Source organism: Drosophila innubila (genome assembly GCF_004354385.1).
Source record: "Drosophila innubila isolate TH190305 chromosome 3R unlocalized genomic scaffold, UK_Dinn_1.0 2_E_3R, whole genome shotgun sequence".
Taxonomy (NCBI): Eukaryota; Metazoa; Arthropoda; class Insecta; order Diptera; family Drosophilidae; genus Drosophila; species Drosophila innubila.
Window position 1 is genome coordinate 32,164,564 of NW_022995380.1, and position 20,833 is coordinate 32,185,396.

Genomic DNA, 20,833 nt, shown 5'->3' on the forward strand with positions numbered 1-20,833 from the left:
TGGTTAACAGCAAAATTGGATTGGGCCGGTAACGTCAGTGCTGTCGAATGCTTATTATTGATTAAATACCAATAGTTAATCGTTTAAATACCGATAGTCAATTGTCATACGAAGTGTACTATTTTAAGCACTGACAACACTAGTCTTTAGCATTTTTCAGCACTGTCGAGGGACAGCTCACCAAAATTCTGCCCGAGCAGTGTTTTTTTGCATTTTCGTTTAAATTTTATACTTTTTATTTGGCTAAAAGCAATAAAACGCATATTACTACATGAAACTCGCCAAAACGAGCTTCTCGCTTTCATAAATAAATATATTAATAATATATAAATACGTGAAAATATATACAAAAGGAAATAAAAACTAGTTTTCTCTGCCAGTGATTTGGCAAGTTAGTGTGAAAAATTCCAAAGCAGAAAATTGCGTTAAAATGGTTGATAAATTTATCAGCATGTGGAAAGTGCGCGAATTGGCAGACAAAGTGTAAGTTGTGCAGTTGTATTATTAACATGTTCATATAATGCACTCTAAATTATGGCAATAAGAAAGAGATAAGAAGGAAAAGTCAAAGTATATTAAAATAGTGCTGGCACTCCCACACGACCATCGCCAAAAACAGCAACAACTCGTACTTAGTAATAAATACTCAGTACTCGGTACTCGTTACTCACCCCTCCCCCATAAACTATTCCCTTCTCTTTCAACACACAGGTGCTACAAATTGTGATGCAGTTGTGCTAAAAGTATTGTTACACTATTTTATGCTTTGTTTGGCTTATTTTCCTTGTTTATGGAAGAGCGAATAACGCTTTGTTTTATTTGTCTGCTTTTGTTGCTTTCAAGGTTGTTTATTTTGTCGGGATTTGAATGTGATCACACACAAACACATGCATGCATACACTTACAGTGGCTCACAGCTTATTTGACCAACTTCAATTCTTAATGTGGCTTTGTTTATATTTCCTAATTAATATACAACTTTTAAAAACAACGTATTAAATGCAAATTAAAAAACAAATCTGCACTTAAAATATATTTTATATCTTTCCCACTAAATGATTAAATTTCTAATAAAAAAGTGTAGTGGGTCAAATTAGCTGACAGACACTGTGCAATCGCAGTATTTCCGATTTACTTTAACACATATACAATATACATACATATGTTTGAATAAGTAAATACTACAGTAGTTTATCAAGAAAACATTTTTCTAAACTTGCGTTTTGCCCGAAAATAAGCTACAGTATGCTTAGTAGTTATTTAGACAACGAAAAAATTCACAAATTTGTCTTGTACGATCGTATTTGTGAAATGGATCACACTTTTTAAATTTTTAACTTCCTTTTCATTCAAAAATAAAATATTTTTAAACGTGACCAGTAGATCAAATAAGCTGGTAGCCACTGTACATTTTCCAACTGTGCTCACGATTGTACTTCCAATTGGGACATCCAGTCAAATTGTAACTCTTCACACTTTCTTTATCACGTTTAAAACGCCGATAAGAACAAAATATACTCACGTGCAAATAAATCAAGATAGTTGATAGATAGATAGTTAAAGAACTAAACATGTGGAATTTCATACAGATATACAGCAGTTTATGTCTTGTAAAATCGGACAAAATTTTTGGCTTGTAAAGTTGCTAGGTCAGAGGCTGGACCAACTTCACACATCCGTAACTTTATCAAAATATAACCGATTTTTATACGGAATGGCATTTTGATCATGTTTTGGCATCCAAATTCAATCTGCACTCAAATATAATAAATTTCGTGTAAAAAAATATTTTCGGTCTGTTTCGGTCGGATCCGATATCAATGCTAAGGGTCCCCCCTTTGAAATTTTGAAAATTGAAAATTTTAATTCCCAGGCTTTCACTTTTAATCAATTCCTTATATCGTAATTAGTATAAAACAACACTTTAAATTCGATTCTGAGAGGTTTCATTTTTTTGTAAAAAATCATGTAAAATCGATCAAAAAATTTGGCTTGTAAAGTTGCCAGGTCAAAGGATGAACCAACTTTACACATCCGTAACTTTATCAAAACTTAACCGATTTTCATACGGAATGTCATTTTGAGCATGGTTTGGCTTATTTATTCATTCTGCATTCAAATATAATAAATTTTGTGTAAAAAAAATTTTCGGTCTGTTTCGGTCGGCTCCGATATCAATGCTAAGGGTCCCCCCTTTGATATTTTGAAAATTGAAAATTTTAATTCCCAAGCTTTCACTTTTAATCAACTCCTTATATCGTAATTAGTATAAAACAACACTTTAAATTCGATTCTGAGAGGTTTCATTTTTTTGTAAAAAATCATGTAAAATCAGACAGAAATTTTGACTTGTAAAGTTGCTAGGTCAAGGGTTGAACCAACTTCAAACTTCCATAACTTTATCAAATGTGAACCGAATTTCAAATGGAGTGTCATTTTGATCATGATTTGGCTTCCAAATTCAATCTGCATTCAAATTTTATTAATTTCGTGAAAAAAGATATTTTCAGTCTGTTTCGGTCGGCTCCGATATCAATGCTAAGGGTCCCCCCTTTGATATTTTGAAAATTGAAAATTTTAATTCCCAAGCTTTCACTTTTAATCAACTCCTTATATCGTAATTAGTATAAAACAACACTTTAAATTCGATTCTGAGAGAATTCATCAAAAATTGTTGGCTTGTAAACTAACTAACTAACTGTATTTATAAAATCTTGTTTTGTTTGAAGCAGGGATTAATAGTGTAACCGGTATTAACCGATTCAAATTGCTTAATATTAATAAATATTGATCTTAATATCAGATCTTCTTGTATTTCACCTAATTTATTTTTAATTCCTAATAAAAATGAATTTACTGATAAGATTGTAATTTATTTGTTTATGCAGCACCAATGTCGTGATGAACTACACAGAAATTGAAGGCAAGGTTCGGGAAGCGACCAATGATGATCCCTGGGGTCCAACAGGACCTCTGATGCAGGAACTGGCCCATTCGACATTCTCCTACGAAACGTTTCCGGAGGTCATGTCCATGCTGTGGAAACGCATGCTGCAGGACAATAAAACCAATTGGCGTCGCACTTACAAAGTAATTAAGACTCAGAGAAAACTCTATTATTATGTATTCTTTAATTGAAATTTATATTTGAATTATAGAGTCTGTTGTTATTGAACTATTTGGTGCGCAATGGATCGGAACGAGTGGTAACTTCCTCCCGGGAGCACATTTACGATTTGCGCTCATTGGAGAACTACACGTTCACCGACGAGGGTGGCAAGGATCAGGGTATTAATGTTAGGCATAAGGTACGAGAGCTTATAGACTTTATTCAGGACGACGATCGCTTGCGCGAGGAGCGCAAAAAAGCCAAAAAGAATAAGGATAAATACATTGGCATGAGCAGCGATGCGATGGGATCCCGATCCAGTGGTTATGGTGGTTACAGTGGTGGCGGAGGAGGAGGTAGCGGTGGTGGCAGCGGTTACAACGACGGCGACTGGCGAAGTAGCAACCACCGTGGAGAAAATTGGTGTAAGTACTAGGTGTCATTTAGAAAATTTAAATTTCATAAACTAATGTTTATAATGCTTATAAAAAAATATATTGCTGCTTATTCAAATTCTAAATTGTGATTTCTATTCTTCAGACTCTGATAAGAGCTCTGCCGAGCGCTACGAAGACGAGGATACTCACTACGATGGGGAGCGTGAAGGATCTGACAGTGACTCCCCCAGTCCCAGGTAAGTTTGGATAACAATCTAATCAATTGATAAATAGTTAATCAATTTCCTTTTTTAGACGCAACTATCGATACAATGATCGGGCAAGTCCCGCCGAGGTGGCAACTGAGCGAGAGAGTAAACCACAGAATCTGAGTATGAATATGAACATACGGACTAAGGCTGTCGGATCGCCGGTCTCCAAGCAGCCAACATCATCGTTGACAGCATCATCATCAGTAAGCGGATCGAAGACAGCGTCAACGCAAAAGAAAATCAATTTGGGTGCTGCTGCCAATTTTGGGAAGACTCCAAATGCCGCTGGCATTCATTCTCCCACGCATCGTGATACGCCCACCAATAACCAAGTTGATCTGATGGGCGACAACAGCATCAACAACAACAAGAGCAATAATAATGATTTGCTGGATGATCTATTCAAAACTTGTTCACCGTCGCCACCACCACAACGGTACCTCAAACGAATTCAATTCAATCTATATATACAATTCTTTGTCCTGACTAACTCACTTACTGATCATAACACAGCCTACCCCTAGGAGTTTTTTTTTAGTTTTCTACTTTTTAACTTCACAATATTATTTTCCTAATTTGTATTTCCTAACAACATTATTCCTAATTTTGGTCATATTCAATTTTTATCTTTCCCATATTTTTACCCCAATTTTTGTATTCTGAGTAATATTTTTGAACATTCTCATAGGGAACAACGACAAGCTCATGGCGAGAAGACACTCAATAGTGCCGCAATTATTGCTGATGACGATGATGACTTCAATCCGCGTGCTGGTGACGCTCCACCTCCTCCTGCTCCTGCCGTTGTTCAAGAATTTGGAGATTTTGCGGCCGCTTTTGGAGGCGAACCCTCGACCGGCATTATTCCAGCGCCGAACAGCAATGATGAATTCGCAGACTTTGCTGCATTCCAAGGCTCCTCCAGTACAACGGCGGCAACTGGACAACTGGATAATCAGTTGCTGACGACGGCGACACCAGCAAATGATGCTTTTGACCTATTTAACTCCACAACAACAACAACAACAACGGGAGCATCAGGTGCATCGACAGCCACGGATCTTCTGGCCGGATTGGGTGACTTGTCTATCCACCAAAGCATGCCAATGGGTGAGTACTAGTCCAGTAGTCTAGCTAATTCTAATCACTTAGTACAAGTAAGAATTTCTACAATTAATAATAAGAATAACAATATTTGGAATCATAACTAGAAAGCATATTATTCGGAAATAAAGACTAGAAATAATGTTATAAGATAGGAAAAAGATATTGGGGCAATCAAAAACTATGGAAAGTGGATTTGCAAACAAACACAAAGAAAAGTAAATTAGAAAGCATGTTACTTGAAAAGGCATCAAACAATCTCACGATTTTCCATTTTTTTTTAAGAAAATATTAAAAAAAAATGTTGATTTGTCAAGTTGCTATGTCAAAGGTTTGACTAACAAACTTCCATAACTTAGTCAAAATTAAACCGATTTTTTGACGGAATGTCAATTTGGTCAAGGTTAAGCCTCTAAATTTATTCGACGTTCAAATTTGATGCATATCGTAAAAAAAAATGAGTGCCCTCTGGATCTCGATTTCAATGCTAAGGGTCCCCCCTTTGGATTTTCGAAAATTTTAAATTTTAACTCTCAAGTTTTCACTTTTAATCAACTCCTTGTATCTTAATTAGTGTAAAACAACACTTTAAATTTGATTCTGAGAGGTTTAATTTTCTTGTAAAAAATCATGTAAAATCGGACAAAAATTTTTGCTTGTAAAGTTGCTAAGTCAAAGGCTGAAGCAACTTCAAACTTCCATAACTTTATCAAAACTAAACCGTTTTTCGAACGGAATGTCATTTTGATCATGGTTTGGAATCGGAACTCTTTCTGTATTCAAATTAAAAACAAAAAATTAATTTTTTTTTATCGGTGACGTTTATATATTTTTCTTATATTTACTCAAAGATAATGGGGAGGGATCATGTTTTCTGGTGAATGCGCCCAATGATTCCAGTCGGGTTTTTATAAAATTACTTAAAAATAACTACCATCATTGATGAAAATTAAAAAGAAACCTCAAATAAACATTGCTATGTTTTTTTTTATACCAACACTTATAATGATTACGTTGCCTGCGCTGAGTGTTATTCTTCGTTAAATTTCCGAATTTATGCTTTCTTTATTTTGCATCAGTTTCCATTAATTGTATTCTTAGCTATGCAATTCTTAATAAAAAAATATTCGTATGAGTTAGTCTAGTATTTAAATTAGGATTTGCTAAATCATAGAACACTTTGCGCATTTAGTGGGCGACAAGTAGAAAACGATATCGATAACGATTGCATGATCGATCGCGCTGCCACAACATATTCCAATCGGATCCACTCGCTTTCTTCTTTTTTTTGTTTCTTTCAAAACCGATGGCAGCTTTTGAAACACCGGAAACGGAAATAACGAAGCAGGAAATATCGGAAGCCATACGTCTAGCTCTTGCGAAGGCTATTTCCAGTTTGGGTCAACTCTCCAGTGTGCAGAGTGCAAGCGATGTCAACTTTGTAGCTGCAACATTGCGACAGTTGCAACTGGATGATGCCTTGCCGGGATACAGGACACCGGAACAGCTCCTGGGACTAGATGCTCCGACTGTGGATTGGTCCTTGCTGGTAAACAAGGAGTACCCCGAACTCTTGAGCCAACTAACTCGTTTATTCACACGGAATTGGCCACAGCCAGCAGAGGATTTGGTTGTTTTGAATATGTTCAAGCTGGATTACAACATGGCCTATACCAGGATTGCATTTGAGTTGATGCAGGAGCAGCTGGAACGTCTACCGGACCGTGTTGAATCCCTGCTGGAATCCCTGCTTAATGATGACACACTGATTGCTATGAGTCTGTTAAATATGTCACGGGAACGTGGAGCATTAATGAACCGCTTTAGACGCACCATTCAAGTGCTGCCGGAACCGCAACTGGAAGAGCTAGATGCTCACATTTCCCAATACATGCAACTCTTAATTGGACTGCCAAGTTTGGTGGCCAATAAATTGGGTCAACGATTGCCAGCCATGTTTGCACCCATTAATTATGGACAATTGTTGTTAAGACACTGGCTGAAAGCGCTACACTTTGTGTTGCAGTGTATGCCAACCAATTTTGATTTAAACCCCTTCAGTTGTTTGTTGTCACGTGTGTTGAAACACTTTTATGACTCCGAAACACTGGAAATGTTGTTACGTGTGTTGCAGGATTATGCAACTGGCAACAAAGTTGCCAGAATGATGGTGCAACAAGTGTTGCGAGAGCTAGAGCCTGCAGTTTGCTTTAAAGTGGCAGAGGTCGCTTTAAAGGCGCAACTGGAACTTTATGTGTTGCTGGGAGCAGCTGCTTTGAAGACGCCCCACTGGCAACACTGTCTACTCCAAAAATTAGCACTACAACGCACTCCCAATTCAAATATGGCACTTTTTAAATTTGTAGAGTATCTGCAGTTGGTGGCAGCTCCAAAATTGCCGCTACTCTTTAACCAATTGCTGGGTATTTGGTGCAAGCGGCTAACGCTGCAAAAGCTGAGTCGAGAGGAGCATTTATCAATGAGTAAGCTGCTCATATTGTGTGGCAAGTGTCAAGGCAACTTGCAGCTGGAACACAATCGACAGTTGCACGACGGTTTTAGCCATCATCTGCAGTCGCCGGATGAAATGCAGCGTCAGGTGGGCATGAAGACTGTGGATATTCTGTTTAATATGCGGCAGAAAGAGGAGCAATTGAATTTTGAATACAAAACGGATGCACAATATGGAGAAATACTTGAAGAACTCGATGAGCTGGCGACTTTTCAATGTGTACCTAAAGAAAGAAGAAAGGAATTTGAGAGGCTAAAGAGTGAAGATCGTATAAGTCACTTGGCTGAGTTTATGGGAGATCCTAAGGAACACTTAAAAGATACTCCAGAAATGCACCTAATCGTGGACTCTGATGATCAAGTTGATAATATAAAAGCGAAGGAACACTTGAAAGATACAGTGACAATAAAAGTGTCCAAAGATACAAAGGAACACTTAACAGATACATCAAAAATGCAGCTGGATTTGGACTCTGATGATGAGATTGATAATACAATTACTGATGATGATGATTTGCAGCCCTTTGACATGTCCAATGATATTTCCAGCAGTTTGGAGCAGCGTCCCCGATTTGTGATAGATCTGCTCCATTTATTGCGCTCCAAGGTGGACAACTATCAAATCTTTGAGGCGGCTCTTGCCACCGCAGAGCAATTGATACGTCAACAACTCTCGGAGCAGGATCAAAAGCTGGCTTTAGAGTTGCTGCAGTTGTTTATTACCCTAGAAATGCAGTATTATTTTGAAAACTTTGACATGGTTCAGTTTAAATGTTGTGTGGCGATTTGTGTTTCACATCCGGCTGAATGTGCGGCGTATCTTTGTCGTGAATTTCACACGGATAACTCAAAATATGCGCTAAAAGTGCGCATATTAATACTACAAATTTTAGGCAAAGCAGCGCAGGAATTATCAGGTGCATTCCCAGAAGAAATTACTGCTGAAGCTCTTCAGCCAAGTGCAGCCAAAAAAATGCGCAAATTTCTAATAAAAACGGAGAATGAAAATCAGCAACGTTTGATATCTGCTCAGCGCATTATCCGGGAGCGTTTGCGTTTAAAAACGCGACGTTTTCTGACCAAAACCCGGACGGAACCAGGAAACGAAGCTAAAAAGAATCTGTTTCATTCGGTTGTTGGCACCTTCTTTTTTGGACTAGTGCGCGGCTCACGCACACGTGGCATGATCTATTTGTTATACAACAATATTTCACATGACATTGACACGCAGTTGTTGGTCAACATGTTGCAAACATTGGCCATGTTTGTACACTGCGCACAAAACTCTACACTTTTGCCCACCATGGCTAAGGAGATCTTTGATTTGAGCAGCTTTGTGCGATTTCATCCGGAGGCACGAGTGCGGGTGGTAACCCTACAACTGCTGGGCATTTTAGTGGTCACCATGGATGCCGAACTGCTGTTGCACAATTTCGGGGAATCCCTCAACGAGCTGCAGCGTTGGCTGGAGGAATTTATCCGCTCCCCGCTCGTGGGAGGCGAAACATCGGATGAATGTCGCGAACTAGCTGAACAAATTTTATCCACATGCTATAAGCTTTTTCAAACTGTAGTTCAGAGTCAGGAGCAGTAATCTTAAGAGACATTGAATTTGCAACATTATTAAACTTTCAATTTCATTCAAATGAACTAAAAATGTATATTATTGACAATTAAATATGTACATTAAACTTTTAATTGTTTTGGTTAAACATTCAGTGAAGAATAAATAGTATACAGAATAATATGGCTAATTGTTTGGACTTGGGAAAAATACACATAGTCAAGAAAGTGTTTATATTTTGAGTAATAGTTAAATTTAATAACACTCATTATTAATTTTAAATTGTTCTAAGGACCATAGAGAGGAATAATCAAAAAAAAAAATAATGCAAAAGTCTATTAACAAAATATGTATTTATTGCAAAGAAATTGTCTAAAATTACAGTCGCTTATGGTTCTTGGAATAACTTAAAACCCTATTTTGCAAATATATTATTCATTTGAAAGAGTTCTCTACTGTATAACAACCACACGAACCATGGTCAAAATCGGAATTTTATTGGAATAATCTATAAAAACATTAGTGCTCGTGTATTGTTGTTATTGTAATTGTATTGCTAGCTGATTGACATTTACAGATTGATTTGAAATAAGCTTTTACTTTATTTTCGTTCTTTTTCCCTCTGCCAAATTGATAATGATAACTCAAATTTGATGTACCGTATAAACACTTTAAAGCATTTCTCAATATACCGGGCATTGTGCCTCAGCCACGGACGCACTAGGTAAACAATTTAAACAATATAGTATCAGCAAAAAAACAAACAACAAAAAATTTTTTTGCAATTGCACTTAGTATATTATGTTTCCCTTGTTAGAAAAACACACTTCAAATACCACTAGGCAAGAAAATTTCATTTCTTTTTGTAACATTTACCAAACCTAGATTAAAAAATACATTTTATAAGTTTTATGGTAATATTTTTGCAGTCTCTCTAGCGATTTACATAATTAAAATCTTAAATATTAAGTAAAAAAAAAATAATAATAAATAAATTTTGTGTTTTTCAAATATGTTGCAACTATTTGAGTTTTTAAATACAAATCATGTATTAATAAGTTATACTTAAATCTTATTAAAAATTATTTTCGAATTTTCACAAATGTTAACCAAACCTTGTGCTTGGTGAAAGTTACAATCTGGCCGTTGCCAACAATTAGATGCACACACAACTGCTTACCAAAACAAAATAATTTTTTTTTTTTTAAATGAATAATAAAATTGTTAAAATACGCATTATCAATGTTTAATATCTTTTCAGATAATATGCTGCCGCCAATTTCAGCTATAACGGGCAACAATCTGCTTCAGCCAACTTCAATCAATAGCAAAAGCAATAACAATAATAATACAACAACAAATGGCAGCACAACAACAGCCACGACCATGCCCACAAATGTGGGCGCCACTTGGTCAGGCAATCTGAAGGCGGGCAATTTGAACATTGATTTAGATAATTTGCTGCTGAGCAAAGCGGGAAAATCAAGTGCGCCAGCTCCCTCAATGAATGCCCTGAAAACGCAGAGTCCAGCTAAAATTCAGAGCCCATTGAATGTGCAGACCGGAGGAGGATTTTCCGGACTTTCGCCGCTCAACAGTCCCAATTTATTTGGACAGACAGCAAACATTCCACAGACTCAGACACAGCCAGCAGCATTTGCCAACTTTAATGCGTTCCAGCAACAACAGCAACATCACAGCAGTATCAACAACAATTCCGCCGATTTTGATTTATTTCAATGATATTTGTTAACCAAATGATGTTCCACACATAAACACACACACACACACACACACAGTTTTCCGTTTCTTATGTTGCTAAATTGATTGTTAAACAAAGTCAATATCCCCAATATCCACATGTATTATTTGTATCTTGTATCTTTTGTTCGTTTTTTATTTTTTGGATTTTCTTCTGCAACTCTTCTTCTCTGTTTCTCAAAGCCATGAGTAAATTCCACATCCGTCCTGTTTATCCACACGGCATTTAAATACTGTATTTAAATGTACGTTGTAATTTGCAATAAATACATTTAATGGTTGTACCAAATCGATATCATATAGCACAACAAAATAAAAGGACGGCTGATGATCTATCACTGAAATTGTTACAAAAAATATTATTAAAGAAAATGCAAAAAAAAAATATAAAAATAAATGAAATTAGCAGTAGTTAACAAGTTATATGTATGTATATAAAACAAATGTGTGAAAAAAATGAATGAAATAAAACAATAAAATGTCTTATAAACTTTTGTTTATTTAATTTCCTTATACAAATGTGGAATATGAAAATTAGGGAAGACCAAAATTGAATATATATAATTATAAAAATTAGGAAATTTAAAGCGCGATTTTGTGCTTTTACTAATTTTTATTTCCTAATAACACTATTCCTACATTAAGCCTTTCCTAAATTTTGCTTTCTGCATTTCTTTCGTAATATTTATAATATGAATTTTTAATTGAATTTCCAAATTAACGATTCCCTTTTTTTCCTATCTTGGTTTCCAAATATTTTATTCTTGCTATCTTTTCATCCCGAAGTTTTAAAAATCTATCTTATCTTTTGACAGTTTCAGAATCAGACTAAATTAGAACTACAGATTGTAAGATATAAAAAAGGATAATTTTTTTATTAGACGTATGATTTAATTATAAAAATATCTCTAATTTTGACTTTTCCTTATTTTTGTCTTTCCTGTTGTGATTTCCTAATAATATAATTTCTAATTTTGACTTTACAATTTTTTTTTTATCAATTTTTTTTTTATTGAAATCAGAATATTTTTTTTAGCTGAAATTTGTAATTCATGATTCCTTTTTTGTTGTCTATATAATTCCTTCAAAAATAAGTATGCGGAATTCGAATGAGGTTTATTAAGTTTATTTAGTTGGGAGTACCATACAATACAGTAAAAATCAAATTTGAACTTAGAACTATGCAGTAAATGTGGAAAAGAGGCACAGATATACAGTATATCTATCTATCTGTATATGCAACTACGCCTCCACAGCAATTTTATTCTTGTTCTTCTTCTTTTTCTTCTTTTTTGGCTCCTCCTCAGCCTCAGGATTCTCATTATCCTCGGCTACAACTGCTCCATTTCCATTGCTAGTGCCATTTGTTGATTGGCGTTTTTTCTTTTTCTTTTCCGATTGGGGCACATTGTTGTTGGTTGCGGCTTCTTGGCCAGCTGCTTCAATGGCCTCCTTCATGACCTCAATATTCTTGCGCGGCACATCGCCAGATTCGTAGAACTTGAGGCGATCCTCGACCTGTTGCTTCAGTGTCTCACCAAACACACTTGTCGGCTGTTCTAGGAAGCAATCAATGCGCGAGGCAATCGAACATTTGTTGGCCAGAAAACGTGAAATGCGTCCCTTATTCTTCAGACCCGCTCTGCCAATGAACGAGGAGTGATAAATCAAACCATACTTGGGTGTATTGGAGCGTGTTTTCAGTGCACGGAATAGCGCCTTCTCGGCACCCAAAATTTGTACTGTCGATGCTGGATACTTGGCCAAATTGGTCAGACTGCCGGCATGCGAGATTAGCCGGGCGCCAACCTGATCGCCAATCAGTGACTGAAGATTCGGTGCGACCATCTCCATTTTATTGTGCAAATAGGTGGAGAGCTTCTTGCGGTATTCGGACAACTTGACAACACGCTCCGCAAACAGTTCAATATTCATCAGATCCACAATGGAGATGTCCATGCCCATGGACATTTTGCCCGCATCTATAATAGCCTGCGCCTTGGCCGAGTCCATGACAATTTGCTCCAACTCCTCGAGCTTGTCCTGGGTTAAATCCTTGCGATCCTTAATAAACTTGGCCGCCTTGGCAAACATATAGTTGTCGGGTACAATTTTGACCAATTCCGGGAAGTGATACGAGTACCATTCACGTATGCGCATCGAGAACGTATTGACATCCTTGTCCAGCTGATCGAGTAAAGCTATCGATTGTATGATCATGTTGTCCGAACGATGCACGTTGAACTTGACCTTGGCACGCGAGTAACTGTGACCCAGACCCAACTGTGCCACTCCGGCGGACTTGTCCGTGAAACCTGCGAAGCAATCTTTTAGAGAAATCCGCTGTTGACTCGGTAAGTCTGCCCGAACTTACCCTTGACCAACTTGGCAAAGTGGAAGCGAACACCACGTAGAATCTCCGGTACAACTCCGAAATGACTGCACTGAACTCCGACGGATTCGGTGATGGCAGCTCCCAATTTGGCATCAGCAATGCCCAACGTGCACTTCTTCTTCTTCAGCTTGGCAAAGAAATCATCTAGGAAATGCAGCAAATCTTGGGGCACAATTCCCTCCGAAATGGCATTGATATTCTCCAGAGCCGCAATTGCGGTTTTAAACGGCGCAAATCCGGCAAGCTTCACAATTGAATTGAATTTCCCAATGTCCGTAACTGAAGATTCCACTTGGGGCAGAAACATGGAAACCTCCTCGAACTCCTTCACGGAGAACAGTGCAAAGCCCGCCGCATGTTCATACAACACGTACAGATTCGACTGAAATTCAAATTAAATTAAAATCAATTGCTGTCTCAAAAATGCACAGCACGTTTTTTGGGGCTCCTATGGACATTTATCTTTAAATTAGTTGCCCGTCTCCAGGAAACTCTTTTCTTATCATCTACATCAAGTTAAATAAGCAATCAAGTCATTTAGAAATAAGTTTACCATATTTAGGGCGTAAATATGCCTTGATTTAATTGAAAACTTTTAATTTTCACAGAAACTCTCAAGCGCGTTGTTTTTCCCACGTGTTTCCAAACAGACGTAACAGTGTTCACACATTTACATTATTTGCAGTGTACACACATAATCCTAGTACACGCTGTTGCCGTAATGTGGCAATGCTAAGCCAGCTGTCAAAATGGTAAGTTCAAATGAGCACTCACTTTGGTGACCAGCTTAAATGAACGTTCACTTTAGTCTATAGTTCATTTGAGCATAATCTGAGCGATTTGTAATTTGTTTTTCCAGGTGGCAACGTCTATAGCCAGCCCTACTGCTTTGACCCGTCAACAAATTTTGATTAAACAATAAAATAAAAAAAGTTTGTGTAAACAATTAATAGAAATACGAAATTTGAGCAACATAAGCAATCATATTGGTCAAAAATTTATTTTAAAGCTTTTAAACGTAGCACGTGAACGGCAACAATAGCTGCATGGCAATGGAATTTTTGTTGTAAGTAAATATCCATGTACATTTTACATACAAACATACAGACATATGTGCTTATGTATGTGCACTGAGAAAAAACTAATGCACTTGCAACAAAAACAAAACTGTCATTAGAGGGGAGCAAGTGAAAAGTGCAACTCTTTTTCAGTTCTCTTTTTGTTCTTTGTTCGCCTTTTGGCGACTGAGTGGGAGTGAGTGAAATGGGAGCATTTTTCGTAACTCCTAATCGAAATCAAAATCTTTGTCTCTCTTTGTCGACTGCAGCGGTTCACGTTCCAGCAAAACCTTTAAGCCGAAGAAGAATATTCCGGAGGGAACGCATCAATATGATCTCATGAAACATGCAGCTGCAACACTTGGCTCGGGAAATTTACGCAATGCTGTTGCATTACCCGATGGAGAGGATCTCAACGAATGGGTTGCCGTCAACAGTGAGTACAATAACAACAAAGTAGCGACAGCACTGTCAAGTATGACAGCAACAAAGAGGAATTGCCAATAACTAGGATGTGTGTGTGTGCGTGAGAGCGAGCGAGCACTAAGAAGTCTGCAACAAATAACAAGTTTATACAACAGCTTAAATCGTTTAAGTTCATACACATTTTTAATTTGCTTCAGATCTGTCGTTTTTTTTAATCGTTAAATCAGAATTCAACAATTTAAACAATTCTACGAAAGAGCACTCTCTGAGTTGTCGCTACCTTTTTAAGTGTACCATATTTCTAATTATCTGTTTTCATTTGTGTATATAATTTCAATTTCTCTGCTTTCTTTCAATAGCCGTTGATTTTTTTAATCAAATAAACATGCTGTATGGAACTATTACGGAGTTTTGCACGGAGGAAAGCTGTGGCATTATGTCGGCGGGTCCGAAATACGAATACCATTGGGCGGATGGCTTAACGGTTAAGAAGCCAATTAAATGCAGTGCACCCAAGTATATTGATTATCTAATGACTTGGGTGCAGGATCAGTTGGATGATGAAACATTATTCCCATCCAAAATCGGTGTGCCATTTCCAAAGAATTTTCTAGCCTCCGCAAAGACAATATTGAAACGTCTGTTTCGTGTTTATGCGCACATTTATCATCAGCATTTCTCAGAGGTGGTAACCCTGGGCGAGGAGGCACATTTAAATACGTCCTTTAAACATTTTATATTCTTTGTGCAAGAGTTCAACTTAATTGAACGACGCGAATTGGCGCCACTCCAAGAACTTATCGATAAGTTGACGGCAAAGGATGAACGTCAGATATAGGAATTAAAGGAAAGAATGCAGATGCGGATGCGAATGTGGATGTGGAAGCAGATACGAGTGGAAACGGCTTGCAATTGTTGTTGGACGTCTTCATGTGATGTCCTGATTTCAATTGCATTTTGGCGCTGTGTATTACGCTTTAGTTAGTTACCGCCTTTACTTTCTATCGTTTATAGCTTTTATCGTTTGATCCATGTTGTATTTATCAACAAGGTGATATTGTTCCGAAAACTGTTCTCAGCCTGCTCCAAGTTGTGTTTATGTAAGCTGACGTTTTTCAACACTGAGAGTGCAGACTGAGAACAGTTTGTGGAAATATATAAAAAAAAAACTCAGGCTGAGAACAATTTGTAGGAATACATCAAACTAACGTGTTCTCAGTCTGGTCTCTTAGTGAAAGCTGACGTAGTCCAATTTACAGAGTTTTATAAATATCTTAAGTTCTGCTCTCAGTTCTCTTCTCAGATTCGTTCTCACAGTTTCTGGGAATACGTCACCTTATATAAATACATTTTATCTTAGTGACTATCTCTCATAGCGTCAAAATAAGAACACAGACTGAGAACACTTTGTAGGAACACATCAGCTTGTTGATAATACGCCTTGGTGTGTTCAATGTCCCTCTTAAAATTATACGATAGCGTGTTGTTTTTTCTAATGAATACTACGAAACCGAAAATGAAAACTGAACAACATCTACTATATTTTTATATGTGCAACTACTTTTAAGAGATATAAAACATATTTATATTTATATATGTATTTATGTAAAAAATAAACAAATGTAAAACAGACAACAAACAGCACGCATTAATATATTAACAAAAATCCGCTTAAAAACAACATTCTGTTAACAAAACTATGTGAGTTTATTTGTTTTTTTTTCTTTTATACTACGTATATCTATATATGTGCACGTATTTATTATTAAATGCTGATCAACGGATTCAGGCTCTTATAATTGGAGACAGATAGAAACTCGATAGCCCCAATAACTGATAATAATTATAGATAAACATTTTTGATACACTATTTTGTACTAATAAAGAAAATGAGAATATTATAAACATTATTTCATACTCGTATTTAATTTGTGATCACAAGAACAAAATGGAATAAGGTGAATTGTTACTGTTAATGTAAATATTGAGTTCTTATCATTTTCAGGGATTCCAAAAATTAATTTCTTTTAATTATTACAAATAATTTAAACTCTTTCGGTAATTTTTTTAAATAATTTAAGACAATAGTTAAATTTTAATTTTTATTTAATTTAAACACTATTCTACATATTTAAAATTTTTGAATTGTAATTATTGAATACGTTTATTTTCTTAAATCGAAAAAATCAACGATAAGGAATATACCTATTATTTTTATAATGATAACGTTTTCTGTCTATTTTGTGCCTTAAATTCAAATTTATTATTTAAAATGAGCTTTTTCTTGTAAATATTAAATATTTTTAATTTCTTAAATCAAAATTTCATCGACAAGAAATAAACATACAACAATTCTTAACAACTATCAAATTCATTCTTATTTAATTTTAATAATATTTGTTTTATGTATAACATTTAAATTTATTATTATAAAAATAAGCTTTTTTAAAATGAGAGCAGATATTTGATTATAACACAAAGACATTGTTACACATAGTCTATTATCTACACACTGAACCTATATACATACATATGCATGTTTGTATGTATGTTTATTATACTTAGCTCTAATCACATTCGGTTAATCACACTCTAATCACACACTAATACATAGTAATTCTCAAATCACTTGAGTATGCTTTTGTATTTGCCTTGCTCCACATAAAAGTCAACATTTTGCTCCAGCAAGTTTTTCCATTTCATAGCCAATTCTTTATAGGTGGGACCTTGTCCGTTCCTATCCAAATCCCTAGGGAGCTGGTTGCATATTACCATTGTGCCGCCGTGACGCACAATAACCCGGGATCGTATTTTGGGTGTCATAAATACACTGAAATAAATGCAGTGCAATATTTAATAATAAAAACCAAAGAAAGCTTATCGGTCAAATACAAATACCGAAAGGTATTCAGCAAGATATTGACATGTCGGGGCGTATTGGTAAACTCCAGCAATTTGGGCTGACACGGATACGCCGTCCAACTTTCCACGGAACGTTTGATGAGCTTGGGATTTAGTTGGAGAGCATGTCCCAATTGTACTCCCTGCATATCCATAATGGCAACCATTCCACGTGCACAGTTGTCTGGCTCAAGCTTCAACAGTAAATCCAATATCATTTTGCTTGTCTAAAATTTAAATAAATATTAGTTAAGAACTTATTGAACGATAAAATTGTTGTATGAAAATTTCAGCCTCATAGGTCTTATGGCTTGCGCTGTGCAATGATTAGTCAGTCAGTTAGTAAGGACAAAGAGTTTTTTATATATAGAGCAGTTGACCTAGTGATATTTAAAATATTAAATATTATAAGAAAAAGGATTTTAATTAAAAATTTCAAAAATAATAGTTTAATACTTTAAATCTACACATAAGGGATTAAACAAATTAAATATTGAAAATTGTAAGAGTCTGGTGCTTGTAAATATTGGATTTTTATGTCATTAACCTTAAACACATTATTCTGTGTGTGTTTTTTGGGATCATGGACCGCCGTGCGTATGATGACGACCTTTCTCTGGTGCTCATCGACTCCATCGACGGGTAGGAACACGCCGAGTTTAAGAAGCTCCTGAATTTCGGGCAACATTGGATCGCAATTGTCAAACCATTCGGTTCTCTCCGCACGCATTTGATAAAAAACCTTTAATTTCCTTTTCGTGCGTTCAATGTCAAATTTGCAGGTGCGTAAAAAGAAATGCAAGTTTTCATAGGTCTGACAACCATTTATTTTTGGATTTGCGTCCAGCCAATCGCACAATTCCCGCACTTGTTCCTCTTCCTTTTGATCATTTGTCCATGTTGATTCCGTATCCAAACTTGGACTTTTCGTATTACGAGTGTTGTTGTTATTGTGTAAAGCCATTTTTACAGCTGGTTGCACTTGCATTTGCACTGATCAGACGTCTGTGAGCAACTAATCGGAATTTGAATTCGAATTTGAATCCGAATCGTTGTTGTCGTCGTCGCCGTCAAGATACATTTATAATAAGGTGACGTTTTCACCACAGCTGCTCTCTTACAAGTGGGCAAGAGTTTTACAGTATCTCTTGCTTTACGAATAAATTCATAAAATTTTTGGAACTTTTAATTATTTTTTAAATTTATTTTAATTGACGGATAAAATTGTCTCAGCTATGTTGTGTGAAAATTTCAGCCCCCTAGGTCTTATGGTTTGGACTTTGCAGGAAATAGAATTTTATATATATGAATAATATTGTAATCTGTTTAAAATTATTTTATTTTATAAATATTAACAAACGAAGAGAGAAATACATAAAACGTTTTCTCTCTCTTTTTAGCACTGCTATCAGATATCGACCGTTAAAAAAAGCTGAGTTTAAAAAAAGTAATTTAAAAAAAAGAGGTAAAAATAAAATAATGCTGAAATAGGCTATGCATCAATACAACTCAAATCACAAAGAAATATGTAGGATTTAAGTATTTTGCTATAAATTAAAAACTGATAAAAAAAAAAAAGGTGTTCTGGCAACCGTGCTTTTGACGCGACGTCACCTTATTATAATTTCAACTTGGTCGTCATTGCACTCGCAAAGCTTTCGGCTTTACGAATTTAAAGCTTTTTGGTTTGGTGTCCCCAACAATAACAAACGGAAGGGTAAAGTGCATTTATACTGGTCAATACTGGTTGGTAGGGTGATTTCTAAATATAGTTGTCCATTAAGCAGCTTAATTTCAATTGCACTGCACCTTTTACCTTATATAAACTGAGCAATTGAATTAAGACCTATTTATTTATGAAAATGACTGATCAGCACATTTGAAAATTGGCATCGATTCCGAGCCGATGCTTTAGTGTTGTGTAATGCCCGTGTAACTAATACTGTGTATCCACAATAGTTGAATCCACGTTTGCGTAACGCAATTCTAATGCATCCAATCTAATGCAATTTTCGCATTACATTAATATAAAAAATGTTTATTTGTTTTTAAACTGTCAGTTGACCCCTTTACTGAAATACCCTTCTTGATGCATATCAAAATATGAATACTCGTTCACTTACTCTTTCGCCATTAAACTCAACAAATAAAAATCGAATTCTTAAAAGTATATTTAAATTGAATATGATATACGGATTTAAACAAAAAACATTTTTTCGTAGTGTGAACTTAACGAATTCCTTAAAAATTAATTTACATTTAAGGAAATTATTATTACGAAATATTGTTTTCTGATAACTTGATCATATATATGCTTAACTTAATATTTGTGAATATTTTATACATTTTTTTTAATTCTCTAAATATATTTTCGTTAATTTTTATACTTTTGATTAGTTGTAAACTTTGGTTTGAGATCTATAGTCTCTTCTAATTTACCGCTTGCGGTATTTTAGTTTTTTTAATTGGTCGATAAATTAACTTTTAGTTTAGAAACTTCTATTCTTTTTCGAAGTTATCAAAAATTAAAAAATATTTACTCATCAAAGCTCTATACAAAGTATTTTAATTCATTATATCTGATTAACAATGTGGGCTTGCTTGGTTTTTTGTGAATCTAAATATATGTATCATTTCAATTAATATTAAAAAATATTTTAAATTTTTGATTTTTCGTGACTTTTCTGAATTCGTTGACATTGTTTTTATTAATTGTAGGTTATTGTTTCAAAACTTTAGTCGACTAAATAATTGTGTGTGTTATCATTTTCTTCCTCTGCGAATCGTTTAAACTCCAAGTAATTTTGAGTAATTTCTTGACGGTCCTTTGCAGAGTAATTGGATATAAATTTTTTAAAAGTATCTTCTTTTAGCAAAAAAAGATTATTATTAAATTCTATACGATTAAAGTATGATATGTTATATGTAAGGATTCTAGTAATCCCGTTGATTAATAACTCGTTATTGTATTTGTGTCCAAATTCAAAAAACACTGTCAAATCTGGAGCAGCCATCTTCTCAGCTCTCTTAACTAATATTTGCGCACAGTCGCCGACTATAGATGGCGCCACCCAATTGTGACCACATCTAAACACCTTCATTATAGTTTGAATGTCATATTTTTGAAGAATGTTACTATCGTATGTGTAAATATACTCGCGAAATATTTTAAACAGTATCGGCGAGATGTCCTGCAATTCAATCACTGGAAATGCAGTTTCCTTGTAATCACCCAAAAACAGGCCGCGAAAATACTCCGAACCAGTTGACAGGATCATTTTATGGCACTTGAACTTTACGGAATGTACGATTATTGTGCAATCCGTAAAGTTTGTATCAATATAAAATTGTTTTA

General features: G+C 35.5%; 4 protein-coding genes across 6 annotated transcripts; 2 read left to right on the top strand and 2 right to left on the bottom strand.

Annotated features, from left to right (window-relative positions):
• The first annotated feature begins 127 nt into the window (after positions 1 to 127).
• On the top strand, positions 128 to 10,818 carry LOC117789923 (clathrin interactor 1). Of its 2 annotated transcripts, none has more exons than XM_034629129.1 (7): positions 128 to 483; positions 2,889 to 3,090; positions 3,159 to 3,534; positions 3,650 to 3,743; positions 3,802 to 4,194; positions 4,447 to 4,868; positions 6,176 to 9,030. In XM_034629129.1, exons 1-7 carry the CDS (start codon positions 431 to 433, stop codon positions 8,965 to 8,967), a joined length of 4,332 nt encoding a protein of 1,443 aa, XP_034485020.1. In that variant the 5' UTR covers positions 128 to 430; the 3' UTR covers positions 8,968 to 9,030. The 2 variants fall into 2 exon arrangements, with proteins under 2 accessions (XP_034485020.1, XP_034485021.1); XM_034629130.1 differs by lacking the exon at positions 6,176 to 9,030 and adding an exon at positions 10,199 to 10,818 and having other exon boundaries at positions 155 to 483.
• Positions 10,819 to 11,802: 984 nt separating this feature from the next.
• On the bottom strand, positions 11,803 to 13,792 carry LOC117790656 (nucleolar protein 56). The gene is made up of 3 exons (XM_034630158.1): positions 13,647 to 13,792; positions 13,073 to 13,475; positions 11,803 to 13,013 (listed from the first exon to the last, which is right to left on the bottom strand). Exons 1-3 carry the CDS (start codon positions 13,647 to 13,649, stop codon positions 11,941 to 11,943), a joined length of 1,479 nt encoding a protein of 492 aa, XP_034486049.1. The 5' UTR covers positions 13,650 to 13,792; the 3' UTR covers positions 11,803 to 11,940.
• A 188-nt stretch (positions 13,793 to 13,980) lies between these two features.
• On the top strand, positions 13,981 to 16,094 carry LOC117791877 (MOB kinase activator-like 1). Of its 2 annotated transcripts, none has more exons than XM_034631790.1 (3): positions 13,981 to 14,159; positions 14,421 to 14,587; positions 14,937 to 16,094. In XM_034631790.1, exons 1-3 carry the CDS (start codon positions 14,140 to 14,142, stop codon positions 15,413 to 15,415), a joined length of 666 nt encoding a protein of 221 aa, XP_034487681.1. In that variant the 5' UTR covers positions 13,981 to 14,139; the 3' UTR covers positions 15,416 to 16,094. The 2 variants fall into 2 exon arrangements, with proteins under 2 accessions (XP_034487681.1, XP_034487682.1); XM_034631791.1 differs by lacking the exon at positions 13,981 to 14,159 and adding an exon at positions 14,331 to 14,347.
• A 1,004-nt stretch (positions 16,095 to 17,098) lies between these two features.
• On the bottom strand, positions 17,099 to 18,563 carry LOC117790249 (retinol-binding protein pinta). The gene is made up of 3 exons (XM_034629610.1): positions 18,026 to 18,563; positions 17,476 to 17,705; positions 17,099 to 17,407 (listed from the first exon to the last, which is right to left on the bottom strand). The coding sequence occupies exons 1-3, from the start codon at positions 18,464 to 18,466 to the stop codon at positions 17,203 to 17,205; spliced, it is 876 nt and encodes a 291-aa protein (XP_034485501.1). The 5' UTR covers positions 18,467 to 18,563; the 3' UTR covers positions 17,099 to 17,202.
• Positions 18,564 to 20,833: the final 2,270 nt, after the last annotated feature.

Coding starts and splice junctions, on each gene's coding strand:
- LOC117789923 (XM_034629129.1), top strand. CDS start 431: ATGGTTGATAAATTTATCAGCATGTGGAAAGTGCGCGAATTGGCAGAC. Junction 484..2,888: donor CGCGAATTGGCAGACAAAGT/GTAAGTTGTGCA, acceptor TTGTTTATGCAG/CACCAATGTCGTGATGAACT. Junction 3,535..3,649: donor CCACCGTGGAGAAAATTGGT/GTAAGTACTAGG, acceptor TCTATTCTTCAG/ACTCTGATAAGAGCTCTGCC.
- LOC117790656 (XM_034630158.1), bottom strand. Junction 13,014..13,072: donor CTTTGCCAAGTTGGTCAAGG/GTAAGTTCGGGC, acceptor ATTGCTTCGCAG/GTTTCACGGACAAGTCCGCC.
- LOC117791877 (XM_034631790.1), top strand. CDS start 14,140: ATGGCAATGGAATTTTTGTT. Junction 14,160..14,420: donor ATGGCAATGGAATTTTTGTT/GTAAGTAAATAT, acceptor TGTCGACTGCAG/CGGTTCACGTTCCAGCAAAA. Junction 14,588..14,936: donor CGAATGGGTTGCCGTCAACA/GTGAGTACAATA, acceptor TTCTTTCAATAG/CCGTTGATTTTTTTAATCAA.
- LOC117790249 (XM_034629610.1), bottom strand. CDS start 18,466: ATGCAAGTGCAACCAGCTGTAAAAATGGCTTTACACAATAACAACAAC. Junction 17,706..18,025: donor CACAGAATAATGTGTTTAAG/GTTAATGACATA, acceptor TTTAAATTTTAG/ACAAGCAAAATGATATTGGA. Junction 17,408..17,475: donor ATCTTGCTGAATACCTTTCG/GTATTTGTATTT, acceptor CATTTATTTCAG/TGTATTTATGACACCCAAAA.